Source organism: Notamacropus eugenii, chromosome 3, assembly GCF_028372415.1.
Source record: "Notamacropus eugenii isolate mMacEug1 chromosome 3, mMacEug1.pri_v2, whole genome shotgun sequence".
NCBI classification, from domain to species: Eukaryota; Metazoa; Chordata; class Mammalia; order Diprotodontia; family Macropodidae; genus Notamacropus; species Notamacropus eugenii.
The window spans coordinates 194,859,564-194,882,583 of record NC_092874.1 but is presented as its reverse complement, the minus strand read 5'-3'; the positions used below and the strand labels follow the sequence as shown (position 1 = coordinate 194,882,583).

The 23,020-nt window shown below is 40.7% G+C and overlaps 2 protein-coding genes, 1 long non-coding RNA gene and 1 other non-coding gene across 8 annotated transcripts in view; 3 read left to right on the top strand and 1 right to left on the bottom strand.

The window, feature by feature from the left end:
* Positions 1-23,020, top strand: part of NOP2 (NOP2 nucleolar protein) — a 122,416-nt gene that overhangs the window by 81,851 nt on the left and 17,545 nt on the right. The window lies entirely within an intron of this gene.
* Positions 1-23,020, top strand: part of CHD4 (chromodomain helicase DNA binding protein 4) — a 109,882-nt gene that overhangs the window by 81,849 nt on the left and 5,013 nt on the right. For 2 of the 3 annotated variants that reach the window (XM_072653734.1, XM_072653735.1), the window contains 30 exons: positions 72-313; positions 2,155-2,282; positions 2,510-2,645; positions 2,782-2,960; positions 3,150-3,389; positions 4,032-4,235; positions 4,362-4,567; positions 4,977-5,108; positions 5,187-5,283; positions 6,286-6,477; positions 6,922-7,122; positions 7,277-7,414; positions 7,577-7,698; positions 7,835-8,008; positions 8,382-8,523; positions 8,614-8,745; positions 8,847-8,964; positions 9,168-9,292; positions 9,625-9,862; positions 10,026-10,201; positions 19,028-19,208; positions 19,293-19,379; positions 19,492-19,580; positions 19,703-19,836; positions 20,157-20,301; positions 20,885-21,050; positions 21,886-21,983; positions 22,096-22,228; positions 22,536-22,607; positions 22,828-22,965. In XM_072653734.1, the coding sequence (XP_072509835.1) occupies positions 72-313; positions 2,155-2,282; positions 2,510-2,645; positions 2,782-2,960; positions 3,150-3,389; positions 4,032-4,235; positions 4,362-4,567; positions 4,977-5,108; positions 5,187-5,283; positions 6,286-6,477; positions 6,922-7,122; positions 7,277-7,414; positions 7,577-7,698; positions 7,835-8,008; positions 8,382-8,523; positions 8,614-8,745; positions 8,847-8,964; positions 9,168-9,292; positions 9,625-9,862; positions 10,026-10,201; positions 19,028-19,208; positions 19,293-19,379; positions 19,492-19,580; positions 19,703-19,836; positions 20,157-20,301; positions 20,885-21,050; positions 21,886-21,983; positions 22,096-22,228; positions 22,536-22,607; positions 22,828-22,965 (4,565 nt within the window). Of the gene's footprint in view, positions 1-71; positions 314-2,154; positions 2,283-2,509; positions 2,646-2,781; positions 2,961-3,149; positions 3,390-4,031; positions 4,236-4,361; positions 4,568-4,976; positions 5,109-5,186; positions 5,284-6,285; positions 6,478-6,921; positions 7,123-7,276; positions 7,415-7,576; positions 7,699-7,834; positions 8,009-8,381; positions 8,524-8,613; positions 8,746-8,846; positions 8,965-9,167; positions 9,293-9,624; positions 9,863-10,025; positions 10,202-19,027; positions 19,380-19,491; positions 19,581-19,702; positions 19,837-20,156; positions 20,302-20,884; positions 21,051-21,885; positions 21,984-22,095; positions 22,229-22,535; positions 22,608-22,827; positions 22,966-23,020 lie in introns of all 3 variants that reach the window. The other variant, XM_072653733.1, reaches the window with a different exon arrangement.
* On the bottom strand, positions 5,776-19,084 carry LOC140533703 (uncharacterized). The gene is made up of 3 exons (XR_011977031.1): positions 18,996-19,084; positions 12,398-13,308; positions 5,776-5,909 (listed from the first exon to the last, which is right to left on the bottom strand). It is a non-coding gene; the product is annotated as an uncharacterized lncRNA (long non-coding RNA).
* LOC140497927 (small Cajal body-specific RNA 11) lies at positions 21,083-21,219 on the top strand. Its single transcript, XR_011964930.1, has one exon.

Below are 23,020 nucleotides of genomic sequence, written 5' to 3'. Positions count from 1 at the left end.
TCCCTTTTTCAGTTTCTAGTCCTGCTATTTCTTCTGTTTATCAACCAGTTTTTTTTTTCTTTCTTCCCCAGACCTCTCATTGCTGCTAAGAACCCCAAGATTGCAGTTTCCAAGATGATGATGGTTCTAGGGGCCAAGTGGCGAGAGTTCAGTACCAACAACCCGTTCAAGGGCAGTTCTGGGGCCTCAGTGGCAGCTGCAGCAGCTGCTGCCGTGGCTGTAGTGGAGAGTATGGTAACTGCAACTGAAGTTGCTCCACCTCCACCCCCTGTGGAAGTACCCATCCGAAAGGCCAAAACCAAGGAGGGCAAAGGTTAGTGAGATAAAAGTGTGTAGACAAGTCTGGTCCAAGGATGTCTTTTCTTATCTCTGAGGTTAATTTGGATTTCAAGTTTAGGTTAGAGGAGTTTAGGAGAAATTTATATTGGCAAAAGTAGTTTAGGAAGTATTATAAAGAGGATTGTTTTCTTTTTTCAAACTTGTTGCCCAATGAGAAATTCAATTCAACAAATTTGTGTTAAGTGCCACATGCGAAAGGCACTGTACTTGGCTCGGGATGACTTACAAAGACAAATGCAAAATGATATTGATGGAGCTTATATTCTCATGGGGAGGGAGTAAGTAAGGGAAGATATGTTCTGTATGGCAGTATGAGGAAGGAAGGTGCACTGACATTTGGGAGTATCAGGAAAGACTTCAAAGAAGAAGGGCCAGCTAAACTGATCCTTAAAGGGAGATCAGGATTCTAAGAAGTAGGGATGAAAAGATAGCATTTCAGGAATAAGGGATATTGAGTTTGGGAAGCAGTTTAATCAAATTGGGCTAGAGCATAAAGTGTGAAAGGGAGTAATTTGATAAGACTGGAGTCAGATAATGGTGGGCCCTATTGCCAGGCTAAGGAGGTCCTAAAAACAGTAAGGATTTTGAGTAGTAAAGGGAGTGGGGCATATGATCAAATGTGTTACAGGAATATTAATTTGTCAACTGTGGGCAACAGTGCTGGAAAGGGGAAGGTTTGGAAGTAGTCACAGCAGTATATTAGGATAGCCTGGGTGAGATTTTGATGGCTGAAACTAGAGTGGTTGCTCTGTGACTGGACAGAAGAGAATGGATGAATTGATAGGACTGGGTAATTCATTGGACAAGTTGAGTCTGAGGTGCTGATAGAATATCTTAAGTGGAAGTGTTGTAGAAACAGAATCCGTAGGTCATCATTGATTAGATTTGGGAGGAGAAAATAGAAGAGGTAAGGATAACTTCTAGGTTTCTAGGATAAATAGGGAAGTATAGAACTGGGGTTTTTGAGTGGGGAGAAGATCATAAACTCTTATTTTAGACTTGCTTTTTTTTTAAATGCTGATGGAATTTCCACATGGAGATGTCTAGCAGACAAACTGATGATGCTAGACTGAGAACTTAGGAAAAAGTTGAGTGGATATATAGATTTGTGAGTCATCTTTATACATATAATAGAACTCATGGGAGCAGATGAAATGATCAAGAAAGAAGGTGCAAAGAGAAAAGGGCTAAGGACAGAGTCTTGGGGGACATCCACTTTATGAAGTTAGGAGATGAAAGGTGGTCTAGTAAAGAATCCTGAGAAAGATTGATGAAGTAGATAGGAAAAATCAGGAGAGAGCAGTGTTATGAAATCCAAGGGAAGAAAGAGTATCCAGGTACATAGGGTGATGGGAGGGGAGAGTGGGGTCAGCAGTGACAAAAAACTGTAGAGAGGTCAAAAAGGATGGAAAATGCCATTGAATTTAGCAGTTAAATGGTTGGCAACTTTGTAGAGAAAAAGTTAAGAGTTAGTGGGTCAAAACCCAGATGGGGGAAGAGTTAGAGAATTGTCAGTGGGTGGTAAGGAAGCAGAGGCAGTGAGTGAGCATAGATGATTTCTTTCCTAAAAGTTTGGCAGTGAAAGGGAAGAAAGGGATGATTAGTAGCTTGATGGGGTACGACAGGATAGGGTTAAGTGAAGTGTGTGTGGTTTTTTTTTTTTAAAGGATGTGGTAAACCTGACAAATTTGTAGATAACAGGAATAGAGTCAGAATAGGAAGAGATTAAAGGTGAATGAGGGAATAAGGTCAATAAGGCAAGCTTTTGGAGCCCTTGGAGAGTTGGTGTTTGCATTTAACTTTCCTTTCTTTTAGGTCCCAATGCCCGACGGAAGCCTAAAGCTAGTCCCCGCGTGCCTGATGCTAAGAAGCCTAAACCGAAGAAGGTGGCACCCCTGAAAATCAAACTGGGAGGCTTTGGCTCTAAGCGCAAGAGGTCTTCGGTGAGAATCTACATGTGCTGGGTCACCTAAAGAGAATGTAGCCTGGGACAGGACACAGCAGGGGATATAAGTGTGGGAGGTTGTGGGTAGAGTTGTTATAGTAGGCATCTAGTCCTCTTTTCTAGTATCCTAACATTCTCCCTGAAGGGGAAGAATGGTACTTTCCTCACCATATATATCTTCCCCTTGGCTAGGATTTCTATCTCTGATCCCTTTCATCTTGCCAGAGTGAAGATGATGACCTGGATGTGGAATCTGACTTTGATGATGCTAGTATCAATAGTTACTCCGTGTCAGATGGTTCAACTAGTCGGAGCAGCCGCAGTCGCAAGAAGCTCAGAGCTACCAAAAAGAAAAAGAAAGGTGTGTTTCTCTTATGTCTTTGTATGGTTATTGGTGAGGGCTCAAATCCCCTAAAAATAGGCCTGAGACATGGGGGTGGTATCATAATGGGTGGCGGGTTGTGCTACTTACTGGGCTTCCCCTCTTCCTTGCCTAGGCGAGGAGGAGGTGACTGCTGTGGATGGTTATGAGACAGACCACCAGGACTACTGTGAAGTGTGCCAGCAAGGAGGCGAGATCATCCTGTGTGATACCTGTCCCCGTGCTTACCACATGGTCTGCCTGGATCCTGATATGGAGAAGGCCCCGGAGGGCAAATGGAGTTGTCCACACTGTGTGAGTACTTGTCAAATATGGGCCCCTTTGAAGGGAGTAGGGAGTGGGGTGAGGTTGGGGGGTGGGGAGGGTGGGAATAGGTGGGAGTGGGGGGCACGTTGTATTGTGTGGGATTACAGTTTATGAGATTTAGGGAAAAGGTAGGTCGACCTATGGGGGGTGGAACCTAGCTGTGATCTCTTACTGCAGGAAAAGGAGGGTATCCAGTGGGAGGCAAAGGAGGACAACTCTGAGGGTGAAGAAATCCTAGAAGAAGTTGGTGGTGACCCTGAGGAGGAGGATGATCATCACATGGAGTTCTGCCGTGTCTGCAAGGATGGTGGGGAACTGCTCTGCTGTGACACCTGCCCCTCCTCCTACCATATCCACTGCCTGAATCCCCCACTCCCAGAGATCCCCAATGGCGAATGGCTTTGTCCTCGTTGCACAGTGAGTGCCTGACTTGAAGGTGTACGGGGGAAGTAGAATTCACAACTTATACCATTGTTGTTATTATGTAATACCACAAGCACTGTGACAGTAGAGAAGGCAAGGGATTGGTTGGGAACTAGGGAAATGACTTCTTTGACTCTGAAGGGTTTCTGTCTACCTTGCTTTTAGAAAACCCTAGGCTTCTGGTGATTCTGGAAGTTGTCTGCTATGAGAACATGCTGCAATGGTGTAGGGCAGGACAGTTAATGTTTTGCCAGCTGTCCAGAGGGTACTGAAGTAGGGTCATCTTGGCCCAGAGCACTCTGTTCCTGTCTCTGCCTCAATACCCTGTCTCAGGGACCCTATCAGTTCACACTGGTTTATTGGAGCTACTTAATACTCTATGATTTTCTGTAAGGAAAATCCAAGCCTGCAAGTCTATTGATTTACCAGGCTTTAATTGTCCTGTATCATTTTTTGAGAACTAGGCATTTGGATGGTAAAAAGAGATTAGATGTGGAAAAGGTGCTAGATAAGGATAAGAAATGGAAAAGATTTTTCCTCCTTCTGTCCCTATAAAGCTCTGACTGTGCTGACATATAGGGTGTGTTAGGCCTTTTCTTCAGAGCTTGTGCTTTTGTGTTTATTATCTTTCCTTAGTGTCCTTCACTGAAAGGCAAAGTTCAGAAGATCTTGATCTGGAAATGGGGGCAGCCACCATCCCCTACACCAGTGCCCCGACCTCCCGATGCTGACCCCAATACTCCTTCCCCCAAGCCTTTGGAAGGGCGACCTGAGCGGCAGTTCTTTGTAAAGTGGCAAGGCATGTCGTATTGGCATTGTTCTTGGGTGTCAGAACTACAGGTAAGCCCTCATGAGAGTGTGGCTGGATGTGTGAGATGAAGTACAAGGAGATAAGGGACAAGATAATATTTCTAGATAAAGGACAACATCCCATTTGTTAACTGCTTTTTTTTTTCTGATCCCAAGTTGGAGCTTCACTGCCAAGTGATGTTTCGCAACTACCAGCGCAAGAATGATATGGATGAACCACCATCTGGAGATTTTGGTGGGGAGGAAGAAAAAAGTCGTAAGCGAAAGAACAAAGACCCTAAGTTTGCAGAAATGGAGGAACGCTTCTACCGCTATGGCATTAAGCCTGAGTGGATGATGATTCACCGAATCCTCAACCACAGGTACCAGTAAAGCTTGTGGTTGTCATAGGTTGTTAAGGGTGGCCTTAATGGGGTCACTAGGATTGGCAGGAGTAGGAGCATAAGATCTCTGTGAAAGAGAATTAGGACTTACTTTTTTCTGTTGCTGAGACTGAGCAAGTAAAAAGTCTGTCAGTGTCTTGTACAGAATAGGTGTGCAATTAATATTAAAGGAATCTTGGTGTTTGAGCTGTTAGGAGAGGTAAGGGAGTGGGGGGGTGGGGTAGAGGTGTTGCCCTTGATCTGAAGACAAGAGCTTGTGACCTTGGAGGTGAAGAGTTTGATTTCCTAGTTTGCAGTATGTTCTGTTCAGGTCTGTCTACCTCAAGAACCTGAAGAGAATGGAGTTACTTACTCTGACAATTCTTTTTTTTTGTCTTTGGTGCCACAGTGTGGATAAGAAGGGTCATGTCCACTATTTGATTAAATGGAGGGACCTGCCCTACGATCAGGCATCTTGGGAGAGTGAGGATGTAGAGGTGCAAGACTATGATCTGTTCAAGCAGAGTTACTGGAACCATAGGTGAGTATTTGAGTGGCTGCACAGTGGGAGAGAAGGGACATTGGAAGGGGCAGTCATCTAATGCTCTTTCTTCTTTAGGGAGCTAATGCGGGGTGAAGAAGGACGACCTGGTAAAAAGCTCAAGAAAGTTAAGCTGAGGAAATTGGAGAGGCCCCCTGAAACCCCTACAGTTGATGTGAGTTGTGACAGAGAAGAGGAAATGACTTATTTAGGTGGGAGGTTGGATCTTGTCTCCATCCAGACCATGCTTCATTTGATGGCAGTGCTATATAAATAATGACCTGTTTCAGGTCTCAATTGTTTTAGTAAGTCTTCTTTTCCTCCTTTCATCATACCTCTAAATCAGAGGGAGGGCTTTATTTCCTCTTATTCTAGCCAGCTGGGAAATTAAAGCATAGAGGTGGAAAGGGGGGGTTGGAAGGGGGAATAGAAGGTTTGTTTAAGGTCATGAAAATAATCTTGGAGAAAAGTAACATCATGTAATGGAAAGAGTGCTGCAGGTCAGGAGAGACTTGGGTTTGAATCTACCCTTTGACATTTAGCTGTGAGATTGGGAAAATCATTTAAATCTCCCAGCTCTTTTTTTATCATCTGTAAAATGGGATTATTAATACCTATAGTTATCCACCTCGTGCAGTGGTTATGACAATAATGAATGAAATTCAAATGAAAAGATTCACAGAGTACTTTTACATACATTAATAACACCATTAGCCCATATTTAGATGTACTTTGTTGAGTTGCGGCTATATCTCAGCACTCCTGATCTTCATCTCAAGGATCTTTTCTTCTCTGGTTGTCCTGTTTTGGAGAATAGACAAGAAAAGTTGTCAAAATGAACCTTAGGAAGGAATGTGGTATAAATAAGTTTACTTAGTTTGGAGAATTCTATGACTTTAGGGATTGCAAAATTACTGAGGGATACTAGAGTATGTTTTCCTGAAAATTTTTTAATATCAAAACTAAAATTTGTTTGGTGGGTTAGTTATCCTTCTACCAAGAGGAAGAGGTTAGGACAAGGGCAGAGGGGAAGTAATGACCTCCAAGGATCTTTTGCATAGGCTTTCATGTTGATATGTAAGTAGGCTGGAAAAGACACATGGTATTACAAAATCATCATTGTCTTCATAAGCCCATCACCTGCCAGTTTCTGACTTGCCACTATTTTTTCTTTTAGCCAACAGTGAAGTATGAGCGGCAGCCCGAGTACTTAGATGCCACTGGTGGGACTTTACATCCCTATCAGATGGAGGGATTGAATTGGTTGCGCTTCTCCTGGGCCCAGGGCACTGACACTATCTTGGCAGATGAAATGGGCTTGGGCAAGACTGTTCAGACAGCTGTCTTTCTCTATTCTTTGTACAAGGAGGTGAGAAAGAACACTACTATTAACTTTTCTATCTCTCAAAACTATATTCATTTACTGCAGAGCCTTTTACTTAGTGGTGATGTAAGAGGGGAGACTAATTCCTGTTCTTGGTATTGTGGGGAAGATAAGACAGAAAAAGAAGATTACGCCACGATGTAACTAATACCAGACAGACAGCTGTATGAATGTATATTCAGGGCAGGTGTGACAATTTGATCAGACCTGTGGGAGGGATTAGTCTGAGAAGGCTCCATGAAAGAGGGAACAACGAAGTTTTGAAGGAGGGTCAAAACAGTTTAGGAGGGGAGAAGGTTGAAGACTGATACTGATGTCTTTTATTCTTTTGGCAGGGGAGGGGTTGGGAAGTTGTAGTGTATAGAGTGGTTTATAGACATGGGCGGTAAAAGGACCTAAACTTTTCTCTCCTCCCTCTCCCACTTCCAGGGTCATTCAAAAGGCCCTTTCCTAGTGAGTGCCCCACTTTCTACAATCATCAACTGGGAGCGAGAGTTTGAGATGTGGGCTCCAGACATGTATGTGGTAACTTATGTGGGGGACAAGGATAGTCGTGCCATCATCCGGGAAAATGAGTTCTCTTTTGAAGACAATGCTATCCGTGGTGGCAAGAAGGCTTCAAGAATGAAGGTATCTCAGAGGGAGACTATCAAGAGGGAGGATTAACCCTTTCTGGCCAAGCATATTACCTTGGGATGAAGAAAAAGGGATGCCCTGGTATCTGGAAGATGCTGTTCACAGTAGTAGGGCTAAGCATCAGTGATTGGGCCCCCTTCTTTTGCAGAAAGAAGCATCTGTGAAGTTTCATGTGTTACTGACTTCCTATGAACTGATCACCATTGACATGGCCATTTTGGGCTCCATTGATTGGGCCTGCCTGATCGTGGATGAAGCTCATAGGCTTAAGAACAATCAGTCTAAGGTAAACAGTCTTTGGCCTCGTTTGTTAGACACTCTTGATTTATTGAAGATGGGGAATATGAAGGGCCAGTTTGAGATTTTTCTGGAGTCATGTTGGGGCCAGTAGGTGACATGAAGTGATCTGTTTTCCTTTCCCTCTTACCTTTCTTCCCTGCCCTACTAGTTTTTCAGGGTCCTCAATGGCTACTCCCTCCAGCACAAGTTACTGCTAACAGGGACTCCTCTGCAGAATAACTTAGAGGAGCTCTTCCACTTGCTTAATTTCCTCACTCCAGAAAGATTCCAGTAAGTATTCTTTCATTACAGCACATTATTTTTCATATCCACTCTACTCCCTCCCCGTTGTTTTCCTGTTTATTACATACTTCTTCTTTTTCCCCACCATTCTTTGATAAACTTCTTTCTTTTTTTCTTGATAAAGCAACCTAGAGGGCTTCCTAGAGGAGTTTGCTGACATTGCCAAGGAGGACCAGATCAAGAAATTGCATGACATGTTGGGTCCTCATATGCTTCGGCGGCTTAAAGCTGATGTCTTCAAGAACATGCCCTCCAAGACGGAGCTGATTGTGCGTGTGGAACTGAGCCCTATGCAGAAGTGAGTTGGAGGAATGTTCCCCAGAGGGATAGGAGAAACACTAAGTCCACTAAAAATATCTTGAAAAATCTGCTTACACTTCTCTCCATTCTGAGAGCATTTCAGTTCTGGGGCTTCTGGTGGTAGGGAACAAGTGGGGCCTGAAGATGCCGTCAGTAGTACCAATGTCATAAAATGCTTTTTCCAGTTTCAGTCAAGTTCTAACTATTTGCAAGTCACCTTATGGTCTTTTGGGTTCAACCTAATTATTTTTAGACCCTAAGCTTAGGATTTTTAAAAATTTCTCTATGAGTTCCTCAAAAAAGAAGGCAAGATACCTAGACCTTAGGATTGTCTTGAAGTTTGGTAGTAAAACTTTGTGTTCTGTCTGCAGGAAATATTACAAGTACATTCTAACTCGAAACTTTGAAGCACTCAATGCTCGGGGTGGCGGCAATCAGGTTTCCCTACTTAATGTGGTGATGGATCTTAAAAAGTGCTGTAATCACCCTTATCTCTTCCCTGTGGCTGCAATGGTATGTCCTGAAATCTCTTTCTTTTAATGTCATCTGAACTGCTTCCTTGTCTCCCATTTTATTATTTTTCTTCCCTGTCTTTTATTCTAGGAAGCACCAAAGATGCCCAATGGGATGTATGATGGCAGTGCCCTAATTCGAGCATCAGGGAAGCTACTTTTGTTGCAAAAAATGCTCAAGAACCTCAAAGAGGGTGGCCACCGTGTGCTCATTTTCTCACAGGTATTGAGTGTGTTGGGTTGGAGTATAGGAGAGATAGAGGAAGAGATGGTTCTTAGTGGGAAGAGAACTCGACTCATATATCAAATAAATTCTCTTCTTAGATGACTAAGATGTTGGACCTGTTGGAGGACTTTTTGGAACATGAAGGTTACAAGTACGAGCGAATTGATGGGGGGATTACTGGGAACATGCGTCAGGAGGCCATTGATCGCTTTAATGGTAAGAGGGTGGGATACATGTATGGAAGTATCGGGAGAAAGGGGGCACATCAAAACACCGTCAGACTTGGTTTTTAGTAGCTACTCACTTCCTTTTTTCCACACCTCAGTTTGAGTAGGGAAGGAAATTACGGAGCTTACCTCTGGTGTCTTATTATTTCAGCAGGATACCTAAAATAGCATTTTTATTCTCTTTCTTTCCAGCACCTGGTGCTCAGCAGTTTTGCTTTCTTCTTTCTACTCGAGCTGGGGGCCTGGGAATTAATCTGGCTACTGCAGATACTGTTATCATCTATGACTCTGACTGGAACCCCCATAATGACATCCAGGTGAACAGGATCAAACTCAAAGTGATGAGTCACTGAGCATTGATACTATTTGTTTACGTAAAGCATTCCCCTACCTTTTATGAGTAGATGCCTAAATTAAAACAGAAGTTTTTTCATAGCTTTTAATTTGTTGTGAATAAGAGCTTGGGCATAATGGTCATGCTTTCAGGGAACAATGCTTCAGTTCCGTCTTATTCTAGCATCTAGGTTGGGAAGATTAATATAGGCATTGGTAGTTTGATGTGGAGAGAAGTCCAGAGGCAAGAGTCAGTGCATGAGGGAAACAAGGTGATAGATACTCAAATTTTGCCTCTGTTCCTACCATCCTGTAGGCTTTTAGCAGAGCCCATCGAATTGGTCAGAATAAAAAAGTGATGATCTACCGTTTTGTGACCCGTGCTTCAGTAGAGGAGCGCATCACACAGGTGGCAAAGAAGAAGATGATGCTTACGCATCTTGTAGTAAGGCCTGGCCTAGGCTCTAAGACTGGCTCCATGTCCAAGCAGGAGCTTGATGATATCCTCAAGTTTGGTACTGAGGAACTATTCAAGGATGAAGCCACTGATGGAGGTAAGGATTTAGTTGAATCTTTAAGCTTGGTATATAGTGTTGAGTATTTGTGGGATTTGGAGTGATAGATCTTCCAGGGGAAAATTACTTAAATTCTTTGACTCATTCTATTCTACCAAATATCTCCTGGTGCTGCTCCATGTGGGATACCGTTTTCTCATAGGAGGAGACAACAAGGAAGGAGAAGACAGTAGTGTTATCCACTATGATGACAAGGCCATAGAGCGACTACTGGATCGAAATCAGGATGAAACGGAAGATACAGAACTTCAAGGCATGAATGAATACCTGAGCTCCTTCAAAGTGGCCCAGTATGTGGTGCGGGAAGAAGAAATGGGGGTAAGTGACAATGGCGAAATCTGGCACCAGCAAGTAGAAGTAGGGTGGTATTTAGAATTGGAAGAATACATTCTCCAGGTGTATATTTCTCTATTCTTAAATTCAGGTTGTCTAGACTGACCTTTGTCCCAGCAGCAGGCTTTTGATGGCTCTTGCCCGTCTTAATTCTTTATCTCCTCTGTTTTCTTTTTAATCTATTTGTTCCTGAAGGATACTCACTGATAGCCTTCTCCATTGCCTTATCATAGTGTAGTGTGGAGGTTTTCAAATGTTAAGCCAGAGGAAATAAACATTGTGAGGTTCTACCATATTAGAGAGACATGAAGCATAGTCATGTCTTTTCAGGGCTGGCTTCCATTTGCAGAAGCTCATTGCCAGGAGGTGAGACACTTTTTGATGAATTCTTTGGCCATGGGAAAAATACAAAGTGAACCTCAGGTCTGGTTGTCATCCTGCTTGTACAGTGACAGTTGCATAGTGGTGGAGGATGGAGCAAATTGGTACTATGGGGAGATAGGCAAAAAATATGTTGACAATATGTTTAAAGAGTAAGAACCAAAAAAAGATAAAAGTTTGTGCAAAAATCTCATGGATCTGTGTCACGAATATTATCTGTCCTCAACTATAGAGAATCTTTATGTGCTCAATATGGCTGGGGCCAAGTGACATCACCAAAAAATAAAATTTATTATGTGTACTGATAGGAAGGAACTGGTTACCAATGTATCAAAGCTGCCTGAACACAGTCGAAAGAAGTATGTTGTTATAAGAAGTGTAAAAATCAATTCTAAATGAGAATATGTGGTATACATTTGAGTCCCTTCCAATCTGACTTATTTAAAACTGCTCTTGATGTGGAATAAGGGTAAGGATAAAAGAATAGACACTGATTCTTCAAACTTTTCAGTATTTCCTGAGGATACCAGAAGAATCTCTGCCTTAGGTAGCAAAGACTTGATTAGTTTGCCAAACAGAAAGTGATGGTTGACAACTAAATGCACCACTAGTTTAGTATAAAAATGTTTATAAAGTACAAATGAGGAGATTAATGGAAGCTTATGGGCAATATTGCCTTATAAAACAGTGAGAAGAAAAACGATACAGAATTTTGCAAGAGACATAGCCACACCATTGTGAGTACATTTAAGAATGAAACTCTAAGGAGAGAAAGAGAAAAAAACCGAAAAGATTTGTCAGAATTCTGTAACAAACTTTTCTACAACCAGTGGAGCATGACATTTGGATTCTAACCCCACAGTTTCTGATGTGTAATAGGAGGAAATAACAATGACAGTAACATAAAGACAGGAAAAGTGTTTGGAAGAGACCCAGGAGGCACAGTTTTTTAAGGTCTTAAGAGATTAATTCCCAAGATATGTGAAAGAAGGATACAGAACCTGAGTTAGGAAGAACTTGGTAAATTATTAGTCTGCTCCATAGCTGAACAAGAATCTTCTCTACAGTATGCCCAACAAGTGACCACCTTTGGTTGAAGATCTTCAATAATAGGGAACATAATGCCTTTGGACAGAGGACATATTTATATATATTCTGGGATAGTTCAAATTGTCGTTTTTCTTTACTTCTTCCTTCCTGTATCTTCCATCTATATCTTTGTTCTAAGGTCGAGCAGATAAGTTTATATTTGAATTAAATAGCCGTCATGTTCTTAGGTCTTTTCTAAAGGGTAAATATTGTTGTTCACATAGAGAAGTAGCATGGCATAGCAGATTAGAATGCTGGATTTGGAATCAGGAAGACCTGAGTTCAAATCCTGCTTCATATACTGTGTAATTCTGGGAAAGTAAGTCACTTTAACCTTCTGATTTTCTCATCTATGAGAGGGTTATATTTGTCTAAAATCCCTTCTAGTGCTACATCTGTGATTCTATGTGGCGTTTTCTTGAGGCCCTTAGTTACCATTCTGGTTGCCTTCTTACACAATACTTTCCAGTTTACTAGTGTTCTTTATAAAATGTAGCACAGTGAGAAATGAACATAATATTCCAGATAACAGTTTGAATAGGGTAGAAAATGGTGAGACTATCACTGATACTATACTTGATACTATACTTCTCTTGATGCAGCATGTTAGCTACAGTTAATTTTCTTGACTGCAGTAGCACATTGTTGATATATACCAAGTTTCTGTTCATTAAGCCACCTCTATTATTTTTGTTCTTTTTTGATACTTACATCATCTCAGTGCTTCTTCTCCTCTCAAGAGAGCCATACCATAAAGTGAATGGTATTTTTAAAAGAGGAAAAAAAAATCAGAATGAATGATAGAAATATTGAGAAAGTCTAAAAATGTGTGCAGTGTAATACCTGTGAACCTCCCATGTCCATGAAGGGCCCTAGTCTTTTTCAGATGAACTGCTGCCTAAGCATGAATTTACCATGTTGTACTTACAAAGTTGATTTTTTGAACCCGTGTTAACCCTTTTGTTTATCCCTATAATCATCTTATTTTTCAGCCCACTGTTGTAGCTTATCCAAGATCTTTTTGAATCTTGACTGTTGCCCTTGGTATGTTAGCTGTTCTCAACTTTGTGTTATCTGCGGATTTGATAAGCGCATGTCACCTATACCTTTGTTTATTTTAAAATGTTGAACTACACAAGTTTAAACATAACTTCTGGAGTCATTCTACTAGATATTGCTCTCCCAGCTGACATACCATTAATGACTACTTTTGGGGTTTGGTCATTCAACCAGTTATGAATCTACTTTAATTTACTATTGTTTATACCAAATCTCCCCATTTTCCCCCCACAAGAATACAATGTGAAATTTTGTAACATGCTTTAATTACCAGGTTAGCACCATGTCACAAAGGGAAACATGACTAGTCTGGCATGACTTGTTCTTGACGAAGTCAGTCCAGTCTTTGTGCTTGCTGCTTTCTTTTCTAGATGTTCTCACCATCTTTTTCACAGTATGTTCTAGAATTTTTCCAGAAATTAAAGTTAAGCCCACTGACCTGTAGCTTGCAGGCTTCTTTCTCTTTTTGAAAATCAGTGGTGTAGTACCTCTCTCCTGTTCTTTGATCTTTCAAAGAACGTCAACAGTGATTCAGCAATAACATTCCTCAGTTCTTTTCAGTGCTGTGAAATACATTGTATCCTGAGAATTGAACTCATCAGGGCAAAGATGTTGTCTTTCTATCTCCTTATTTATCTTGGGTATCCCTTCTCCATTAGCCACTTTTGGTCTGTTCTTTGCTTTCCAGTGATTATTCTCCTTGGCAGGGGGAAAAATAGAAGTGTAATAGAGACAGAGCAATTCTGCCTTAGTCCTGTTTTCTGTTATTGTCTGATCCGCCCTGAGCAGCAGCTCCAATAATTATTTTTCCTTTCCAATATACTTAAAAGAAAGAAACCCTTTGTTTTTTGCACTTTGCTTTCCTTGAGAGCTTTGCCTCATTCTGTGCCTTCATATTGCTGACACTTTTTTTTTTTACAGGACTGTGCCACTTTTGTGCACACACTTTTACCTGCTCTTGTTTACATCTTTGTGTGTCTTCAGAAATCTAAGATGGTTGATGAGTTCCCTGTTCACTCACATTCATTGGTCTCCTTAGCTCCCCATTTTTCTCTTCATAGGTCTTATTTCTTTATGTCTCTAGAAAGTTTTTCTCCCCCCCCCCCCCCCCCCCCCCCCCCCATAGAGCTTTCCCCTCCTTCCTGGGCTGAAGACTGGAAAGTGGATAAGTATCCACTTTTTTTCTAGTCATTTACTGCTACAAAGAATTGCTACATTGAATATTTTGGTAAACACAAGACCTTTCTTCCCATAGAATTTTTAGTCCATGATCTACTAAATTATTCTTTCTCCTGAAGCTTTTGGAATCTTCTCTTTCAAACTCTAGGGTGCATGTCACACTATTCCTGGTTTTCCTCTTCTATCACATTCTAAGGTAGAATAGTCTTTTTCCCCAAAAGTTCCCATCATTACTTTAAAAAAAATATTGCATCTAAAAATACTGTATGTATGCCTGTTGGGTTTTTTTTAATATATACACACAATTGTTTCCAGGCTGCCCCCTTACCTTTTAACAAAGAAAAACAATTAGCAAAAAGTACCTTGTCTTATAGTGTATGTAGCATTCCAATTATTTGGTCCCCTATCTAGTAAAAGGCAGGGACAGTATTTTTTATCATTTGTTCTCTGGGTCACTATCATTTCTATCCAAGCAAGTTCTTCCTTGTTGGTGAGAATAGAATTTTCAACCTTGTTGGTTTCCTTAGTTTTAAAGAATAAAATTATCATCAAGGCAAATTAAGATATTATTAACTACTTGGCCTCTGGCAGAAAAAATTACAGTGATGTTTGGACAAATACAGTCTCCTTGCCACTTAGACCAGTCAGGTATTCTCTTGGGTTATACTTGAACTCTATCTAATACCTCATTCTGTACAGGTGATTTTTAGTATACTCTGATGACAGTTTCACTTCTGTTATTATCCATTTGGTACTTTGAAAAATATGCATATGTACTTAGTGATTTTTTTTTATTGTTACCAAATTTTATTTTATTTTTTCAACTAACATCTATTTCCTCTTCCTCCTACCTCCATTGGAAAAACAGAATAAAAATTTGTGACAAATATGCATAGTCAAATGAAATAAATCCCTACATTGGCCATATCCAAAAAAATGTCTCATCCTATACCCCAAATTCATTAGACGACCATCAGGAGGTCATGGTACATTTTATCATCAGTCCTTTGGAAAAACAGTTGGTCATTGAGGTATTCAGAATTCTTAAGGTTTTCAAAAATTGTTTTGTTTTTACAGTGTTCTTGTTTATTGTATAAATTGTTCTCCTGATTCTGATAGCTTCACTCTGCATCACTTCATACAGATCATAGGTTTCACTAAAACTGTCCCTTTCATGTATTCTTATGGTACAGTATTATTTCATTACATTCAATTTTTTCAGCTGTCCCCCATTTAAAGAACATCCCCTTAGTTTCTAGTTCTTTACTATTACAAAAAGAGCTGCTAGAAGTATTTTTGTACATACGGGTCCTTTTCCTCCCTCTCTCAGGGTTAGTAGATACTTGGTGATGTTAATGCAGAAGTGGACATTGGGGATGACAGCAAAAAATATTGGAAAAATCCAGTTCTAGTAGTAAAAAGCCAACAAGGTAAAAGATTCATAGATTACAGTCTCTTAACCTATATATGATGAATGAATACTTTGTCTAGATGTGCAGTTTCCTTAGTTAAGGGAACTTTTGGCAAAGAAATTCTTTTGTTTTTTACACCACAATAATTTTCTGCTACCTGTTTAAACACCTCTCTTGAAACAAAGAAAAACAGTTAAGCAAAAACTAATTGACAGCAACTTCATCTGTCAACATATTCCATAGCCATAGTATATATTCTTACCTCCAATCTGCAGATGTTTTTTTATCTGTCCTCTGGAATTGGTGGTGCTCATTGCATTTAATCAAATTTAACTATACTAGTGTTTTAATTTACATTATTGTAGTCATTGTGTATGTTCTGTTTCTGCTCTTTTTGCTTTATATCATTTCATATAAGCCTATTTCCCTGAATTCTTCATTTATCATTTCTAAAAGGATGATTACATTGGTTTATTCTTTCATTGCCCACTTGATGGGTATCCATTTTGTTTCTCATCTTTTCCTACCACGAAGAATGCTGGGTTGAATTTTTTTGCTATACAATGGTCCTTTTTTCCTGACATTAATCTCTGTGGGGTATATGCCTAGTAGTGCCATTATTAGGTCAAAAATTATAAACATTTTAATGACTTTCAGGATAATTATAAATTGTTTTCCAGAATGGTTGTACCAATTCATGTTTCTGTCAACAGTTTATTTGTGTGCCTGACTTCACCATTGACTATGTTCATCATTTATCATTTTTGCCAGTTTGATGGATATGAGGTGAAATTCTCAAAAGTTTTTTAAAACTTGAGTTGCTCTTATATGGTTTTCTTATATGACTGGTAGTGGTTTGCATTTTTCTTTTGAAAATTATTTGTTCATATTCTTTGACTTCTCTGTTGTTCACCCAGATATTATCTACAATATGTTTTCCTGTGTCTTGGCCCTGGTTTTTCTTTATAGGATTGTATCTTAATATATGATACTATTCCATTCCCACTATGTCACATGTCTGTTAAGATGGATAGGAGTGTCTTGGGAAGTAGTGGATTCCTGCTCACAGAAGTCATCTTGTGGAAGCTAGGTGCCTGTTTGTGAGGGATGTTGTAATGAAGGTTCTTTTCCAGGTGTGGATTAAACTAGAGGGTTATTCTGAGGTCCTGAAATTATGGGATTTTGTGTTGAATCAGGAATATCCTTCCAGAATATTGTATTTATGGATCTCATCTCACCAAGTCTCTTATGATATGAGGTCAAATTAGCCTCTTTTTGATAGGATATCTGATTTACCTTGTTTGTTACTTGTACTGGTACATTTCTGTAAAGACATCTGAAGCCATGTGTTTTAATTACAGGCTCCTTTTTTGGAGTTTTATATTCTGTGAATTTCTAGGGTTATCTCTACTGCTATTCTTTTTCTTCCTCCATTGTGCTACTCTGTGGTATTTAGCTTAGTGTGACTGTACATTGACAATTTTTCCTTCCCCTTACCAGATTCTTGGGGGGAGAGGTGAATCATGGACCTTATTGCTGAAAAAATGCAATTAAGAAAGCATTAAGTACTACCAATCTATATGCTTATTCCCCATCTCTGCAAATTTTTAGAAAATAGCTTATAAACTTATGTAGGTCATCCTTGACTAGTCATTCACAAAAATAAAAGGGAGCAATCAGGTTTTCCAAATGATGTTCTGTAGCAGACCATATCTTTATAGTTAACCAGTCATTTGAAAAGTGTAGAAATGTATAAGAGCCCTGACATATTTATTTCATGACTATAAAAAAAGATTTGATAGCGTAAAATATTAAGGTAAAGATTTTCCCCCCAAAGGCTATCGCTGATGAATTTTAAAATCACATAAGAGCCCTTGAAACCTGTAATGACAACTTTATTTGATTTTCTACTTATTACCAACAAGTAGGACTGAAATATAAAAGATAGCTACTTGCTAAATGTTTTCCATAATCATGGACAATGTCTAAAATGGAGTCAAAATAGAAGAGGGGTTATTCTTTAGACATGTTGACATTTTCCCAAAGTTCCTAGAGCACTCTGCCCAGGAACATTGCATAATCTCTTAAATGACAGCCATAATAACTCAAATTTGGCCAACTACCCATATGAGGAACCAGGTGGATAAAAGAAATCTATTGTCTAGATGTATGCAATCGGATGGAAAGTCTATAGAACTGCCCCATCGGTACATACATGTTACACAAACAAATATTGTGGGTGAACAATGAACTTTGTCAATAATTGAATGTTGAAGAAGAGAAGGCTGGGTTGAGAAATTTTGCATTGCTTTTAATGATTCTAGGCTTCTTGCAATAAAGGTTTCTATTTAAAACAATATGTGATGATGGCTGTCAGTTATGGAAAATCAAAGGCCTCAAAGAATTAGAATTTTAGGTCATTAGTAGGGCAGTGGTGGATGTAAGTAGTCTGCATGGAGCATCTCACTGAAGAATGGCATAGAGCATGTATAATTAGGAAGGAGCTGGGCCATGTAGTGATGATGAAGTGTAACTGATAGCCTTTGAGTTCTAGTAGTGTTCATGTACATCAGGAAGTTTGGTAGAAGAACTTCAGCTCATTGATTTGATTTCTCCTGTGGAAGATTTATAGGAGGTCTTGAACAAGTTGTGTACAGTATGGAAGAATATCAGTGGTTTGCAATCTAGTCTGCTGAAGGTAATATCCACAGTTACTGGATCTGTGTTCTTGTTGAAGTATACATTATGGAAGTACTTGAAGATCATGTTACTGTGGGACTGAGACATAAAAGCCCTATTAGATACTTCATGTTACATATATATGTAAAAAACACCATTTGGTTGTTGTTGGTTAATCTGGGAGAAGGGACCACTGAACCACTGGCTATTAGTGTGTAAAAAAATAATGAATTTTTAAATGGCTTGTAGGGGAGCAAACATTTGGACACTGTAATAAAGATTTTGGGGTTTACACAGCATATGCAAATAGATGTCAACGTTCTGTCTAAATACAGTTGTGGTCCTTTTATTTCAACAAGCATTTATTAAGGCATTTTAAACATTTATTAACCTATTCTGTGCAGGGCAGTAGGTATACAGAGACAAAATGAAATAGTTCTTGTCCTCAAGGAGTTTAGGTATTACAAATTTTAGTGGAAATTCCTGCTACCTTTTTTTTTCCCTTTGGGAGGGGCAAGGCAATTGGGGTTGTGACTTGCCCAAGGTCACACAGCTAGTAAGTGTCAAGTGTCTGAGACTGTATTTGATCTTCCTGTCAGTCCAGGGCCAGTGCTCTATTCACTGTGCCAACTAGCTGCCCCTGCTGCTACCTATTCTTGCCACCTACTGTGCTTCATTAAATGTTTGACTTCTCCTTTTCTACTCTTACCCTGCTTTGTCTTTGTGTTTAACGTTAAAGATAAACTTTCTTAACTCTGTTGATACTCTACTCTATACTATATTTATGTCCTTGTCTACTAATCTACCTAGTAAACATGTAGAATGAGAAGTGGTGTGTCTTGTCAGTTGAGTTTCTTTGAAAACTTAAGCCCAACCAGAGATGGCACTATCTAATTAATCTGTGGGCAAATATTTTAAATGTCAGGGTGGCATAGGAACTTTGAGAACCGATGTAGAATGGTGATGATAACTATCCCTACCTCTTCCTGAGTTTTGATTCCATCTGTCTCAGGAGGAAGAAGAGGTAGAACGAGAGATCATCAAGCAGGAAGAAAGTGTGGATCCTGACTACTGGGAGAAGCTGCTGCGACACCATTATGAGCAGCAGCAGGAGGATCTGGCCCGAAACCTAGGCAAAGGGAAGCGAATCCGTAAGCAGGTCAACTACAACGATGGCTCCCAGGAGGATCGAGGTGTGTCTGGCCGGCCCCATCCCCTGCCCTTGGGCCGCTCCCCTAGGGCCGTGGGCCCCGCTCATCTGCCCTCTCTCCCTCCAGATTGGCAGGATGACCAGTCAGACAATCAGTCCGACTACTCAGTGGCCTCAGAGGAAGGCGATGAGGACTTTGATGAGCGTTCAGAAGGTGAGAGTTAACGTTTCCCACCTGGAGATCTAGGGTATAAAGAATGACTAATGCCCCTACCATTACTATTCACCCATGCACTTTCCCCATACTTCCTCCTCTTTCCTTGTAGCTCCCAGACGGCCTAGCCGCAAGGGCCTGCGAAATGATAAGGACAAACCATTGCCTCCGTTGTTGGCTCGAGTTGGTGGAAACATTGAGGTAAGCAATGGAAAGCACCACCCACCTATGAGAAAAGGTAGTCTCAGAGAAGGTGGATGTCTATAGAGTCCATCATGGGAAGGAACCTGCTTTCTTCCTCACCTAGGCACCTTCTTCCTCAGGTACTTGGCTTCAATGCCCGCCAGCGGAAGGCTTTCCTCAATGCCATTATGCGTTATGGGATGCCTCCTCAGGATGCCTTTACTACTCAGTGGCTTGTGCGGGACCTGAGGGGCAAGTCAGAGAAAGAGTTCAAGTGAGTGAAGGTTTGGAGAGAAGTGTGGGTCAGGGCAGGGTTATATCTTGCTGAGTACTTTCACAGTGGAATTCTCTTGGGGTAGGGGATGCTTCTTTGTGTGTCTGTAATCATTGTGAACTATAGCAGTTGTTGATAGAAAATCATTAAACTAAGATCTCTACTAGAGTTAGAATTAATTATTATATGGAGTTCTGCCTGCCATATTAGGGAGTAGTAAATAACGGTTAAAAGTTATTGCTCAGGTGGAGTTGTTGGGTGATTTGTTCTGCAGAATGTCAGTTTACCTATTTAACAGTCTCTTCTACCTTTCTACCTAGGGCTTATGTGTCTCTCTTTATGCGTCACCTTTGTGAGCCAGGAGCAGATGGGGCTGAGACCTTTGCTGATGGTGTCCCCCGAGAGGGCTTGTCCCGCCAGCATGTCCTTACTCGTATTGGTGTTATGTCACTCATCCGAAAAAAGGTGTGGGCCTTAACCACTTAACCATGAATGGAAAAGCATAGATTAAGCATTTGCTCTGGATTAGGAATGAGAGATATGAATAAAAAAGAGATGGCCCCTACTCTCAAGTGTTTTATAAGTCTAATGGAAAACAAACAGTGTGTTAGTGGATAGGAAGGAGTTTGGGTTTTTGGGAGATAACAAGTATAATGGATAAAGCCATAGGGCAATCTGATTGCCATATCCTTTCCCAGAACAATGGTAATATTGATTATCAAATAGACCAAGAGGTGGGATGGGAGCAAGGGATTATATTTACTGTAGTTGGGATGGTGGGAATGTGGTGGCAATGTCCTGGAAATGAGCTGTCATCAAACAGGATATTATGGGCTGAGGGCAGGAAGTGGTAGTCCATTGAGAGGATATAGAAGTGGGGCTAACAGTGGCAAAAGGATGGTATGTGCTGGGACGATGGTTCCCCCCAAATTGTCTTGAATTTGAGAAGGCTGTGAAGGATACCCAGGGAGAAAAAATTGGAGGTCCAGTGGAGAAGGGTTCTTGTTACTTGAGGCAAGATTTTACCTTCTTTTCCTAAATATTACAGGTTCAAGAGTTTGAGCATGTCAATGGGCGCTGGAGCATGCCTGAGCTGGCTGAGGTAGAAGAGAACAAGAAGATGTCACAGCCAGGATCACCTTCCCCTAAAACTCCCACACCTTCCACTCCAGGAGACACACAACCCAACACTCCTGCACCTGTGCCCCCCCCTGGTAAGTCTGGTTTTTTTCCTTTTCTCCCAATCAAGTCCATGCTTATTACTGCTCTCCTGCTTGCCACTGTGGCAGGAGGGCCAGAGGCAGGACTAAGAACAAAGCATCCTCTCAGATTAGGAGGGCTGCCCTGAGATGGGGTTGACTCTTAAAGGCACAAGAGGACACTTTTAAATGTAAATGAATTCAGGTCAATTTGCCTAATACATGTTAATAAGTATCAACTTTAGAGCATTTCATATTTGATATGATGGGGTTTTTAATCTCTATTAAGTATTCATATGTTTTTAAATTTTACCCTTTTTTGAGCATTTAAAAAATTTAGTTTCTCAGCCAGGTGTAGTGGTGCAGGCTTTGATCTCTGCTAATGGGAAGGCTGAGGCTGGTGGGTCTCTTGATTGGGAGTTCTGAGTTTCACTAGGGCTAAAGTTGAGGAGGACATACCTGCACTAAGAGAAAATAGAATGAAGAACTGGGGAGTGGGAGAGCTACTAGGGAGCCTAAGGATTTCCATGCCGATCCATGCTGATAGTGGGATTGGGGCCTGTAAAGGAAAACTGCATTACCAGTTTGGGTAAGATAGATACAATTTCTTCCCACCCACTCCCCAAAAATTCTGTATTCTAAGATAAAATGTCTTATGTCACAGTAACTATTACCCAGTGTAATCCAGTGGTCTGCGGGCCATGGTCTACTATAGGTGTGACTTCACTTAAATTATTTTTAAACTTTCACCAAGAAAAGGTTAATTAATAATGATCGTTGGTTACATCTAGGTCAGAATAGACCTTTCTGCTAGGTTTAGGGTCCTAGTCTCATTTCTGTTTCTTCATAGATGAAGGGGTAAAAGCAGAGGAGAATAACAACAAAGAAGAAGAGAACACAGAGGGAGAGAGAGAAGTGAAACCTCCAGCTCCTGAGACATCTGTGGAGGTAAGAATTCTGATTGTAATCGGTAGGAAATTGCTAATGATGTTGACCCCAGGGAAAATGAACTTAAATCCTCACTTCTTTGTTGCTACCTATCCTATTTTTTTTTTCCAAGGGTACACAACCCTCTGCAGCATCTAACCCAGAAGAAGAAAAGGTTCTGGCTGAGCCTCTGGAGGGAGAAGAGAAGGTGGATAAGCCAGAAGTCAAAGAGAAGACTGAGGAGACCATGGAGACAGAAACCAAAGGTATCAGAATTTCTGAAGACCATGGATCCTCTAATATAGGTCTTGGATTTCAACCAGGTTATAGAGGTAGAGAGGTCTTGAGTATAGGGGAATATTATCTTACAAAGAGTATAGGACATACCTTCCTCCCCAATAAAAGGGATGGGTGGGTGAGAAGACACCAGAGAATTTTCTTTAGCTCTCTACCTATGTAACTCTAATTGTAGAGACCTGGGTTTAGAACTGTTCATTCCATTTGGGTCATGATAGAGTGGTTCAGAGAGGTGTTATTCTTTAGCTTATACTTTCAACTTCATCTGTTTGCCAGGTGTTGCTGAAACGGAAAAGGTGGAGGAGAAATCAGCAGTGGATCTGACCCCAATTGTGGTAGAAGACAAAGGTACGTATTTAGACAAGATAATTTAAATTGAAGGTTTAAGAGAAGGAGGGTCTTATGTTTGCTTCAAGGTCTTTGAGATTGCTAAGAGATTGTCTATGAAAATACTATATATGAAAAGAGGGTTTGAGGGATCTGGCCAAGGGTGACTACATGCTGTGCACTGGAACCATGGGCTGGGAGCTTGTCTGGGGCTGACCTTTCTCCTACATATATCCTTCAGAGGAGAAGAAAGAAGAAGAAGAGAAAAAAGAAGTGACGCTTCAGAATGGGGAGACTCCTAAGGACCTGGGCGATGAGAAGCAAAAGAAGAACATCAAGCAGCGTTTTATGTTCAACATTGCAGATGGCGGTTTTACTGGTACAGATGATCATGGAAGTTTTAAGAGGGTTCTTTGGCAAAGATCATTTGCTTT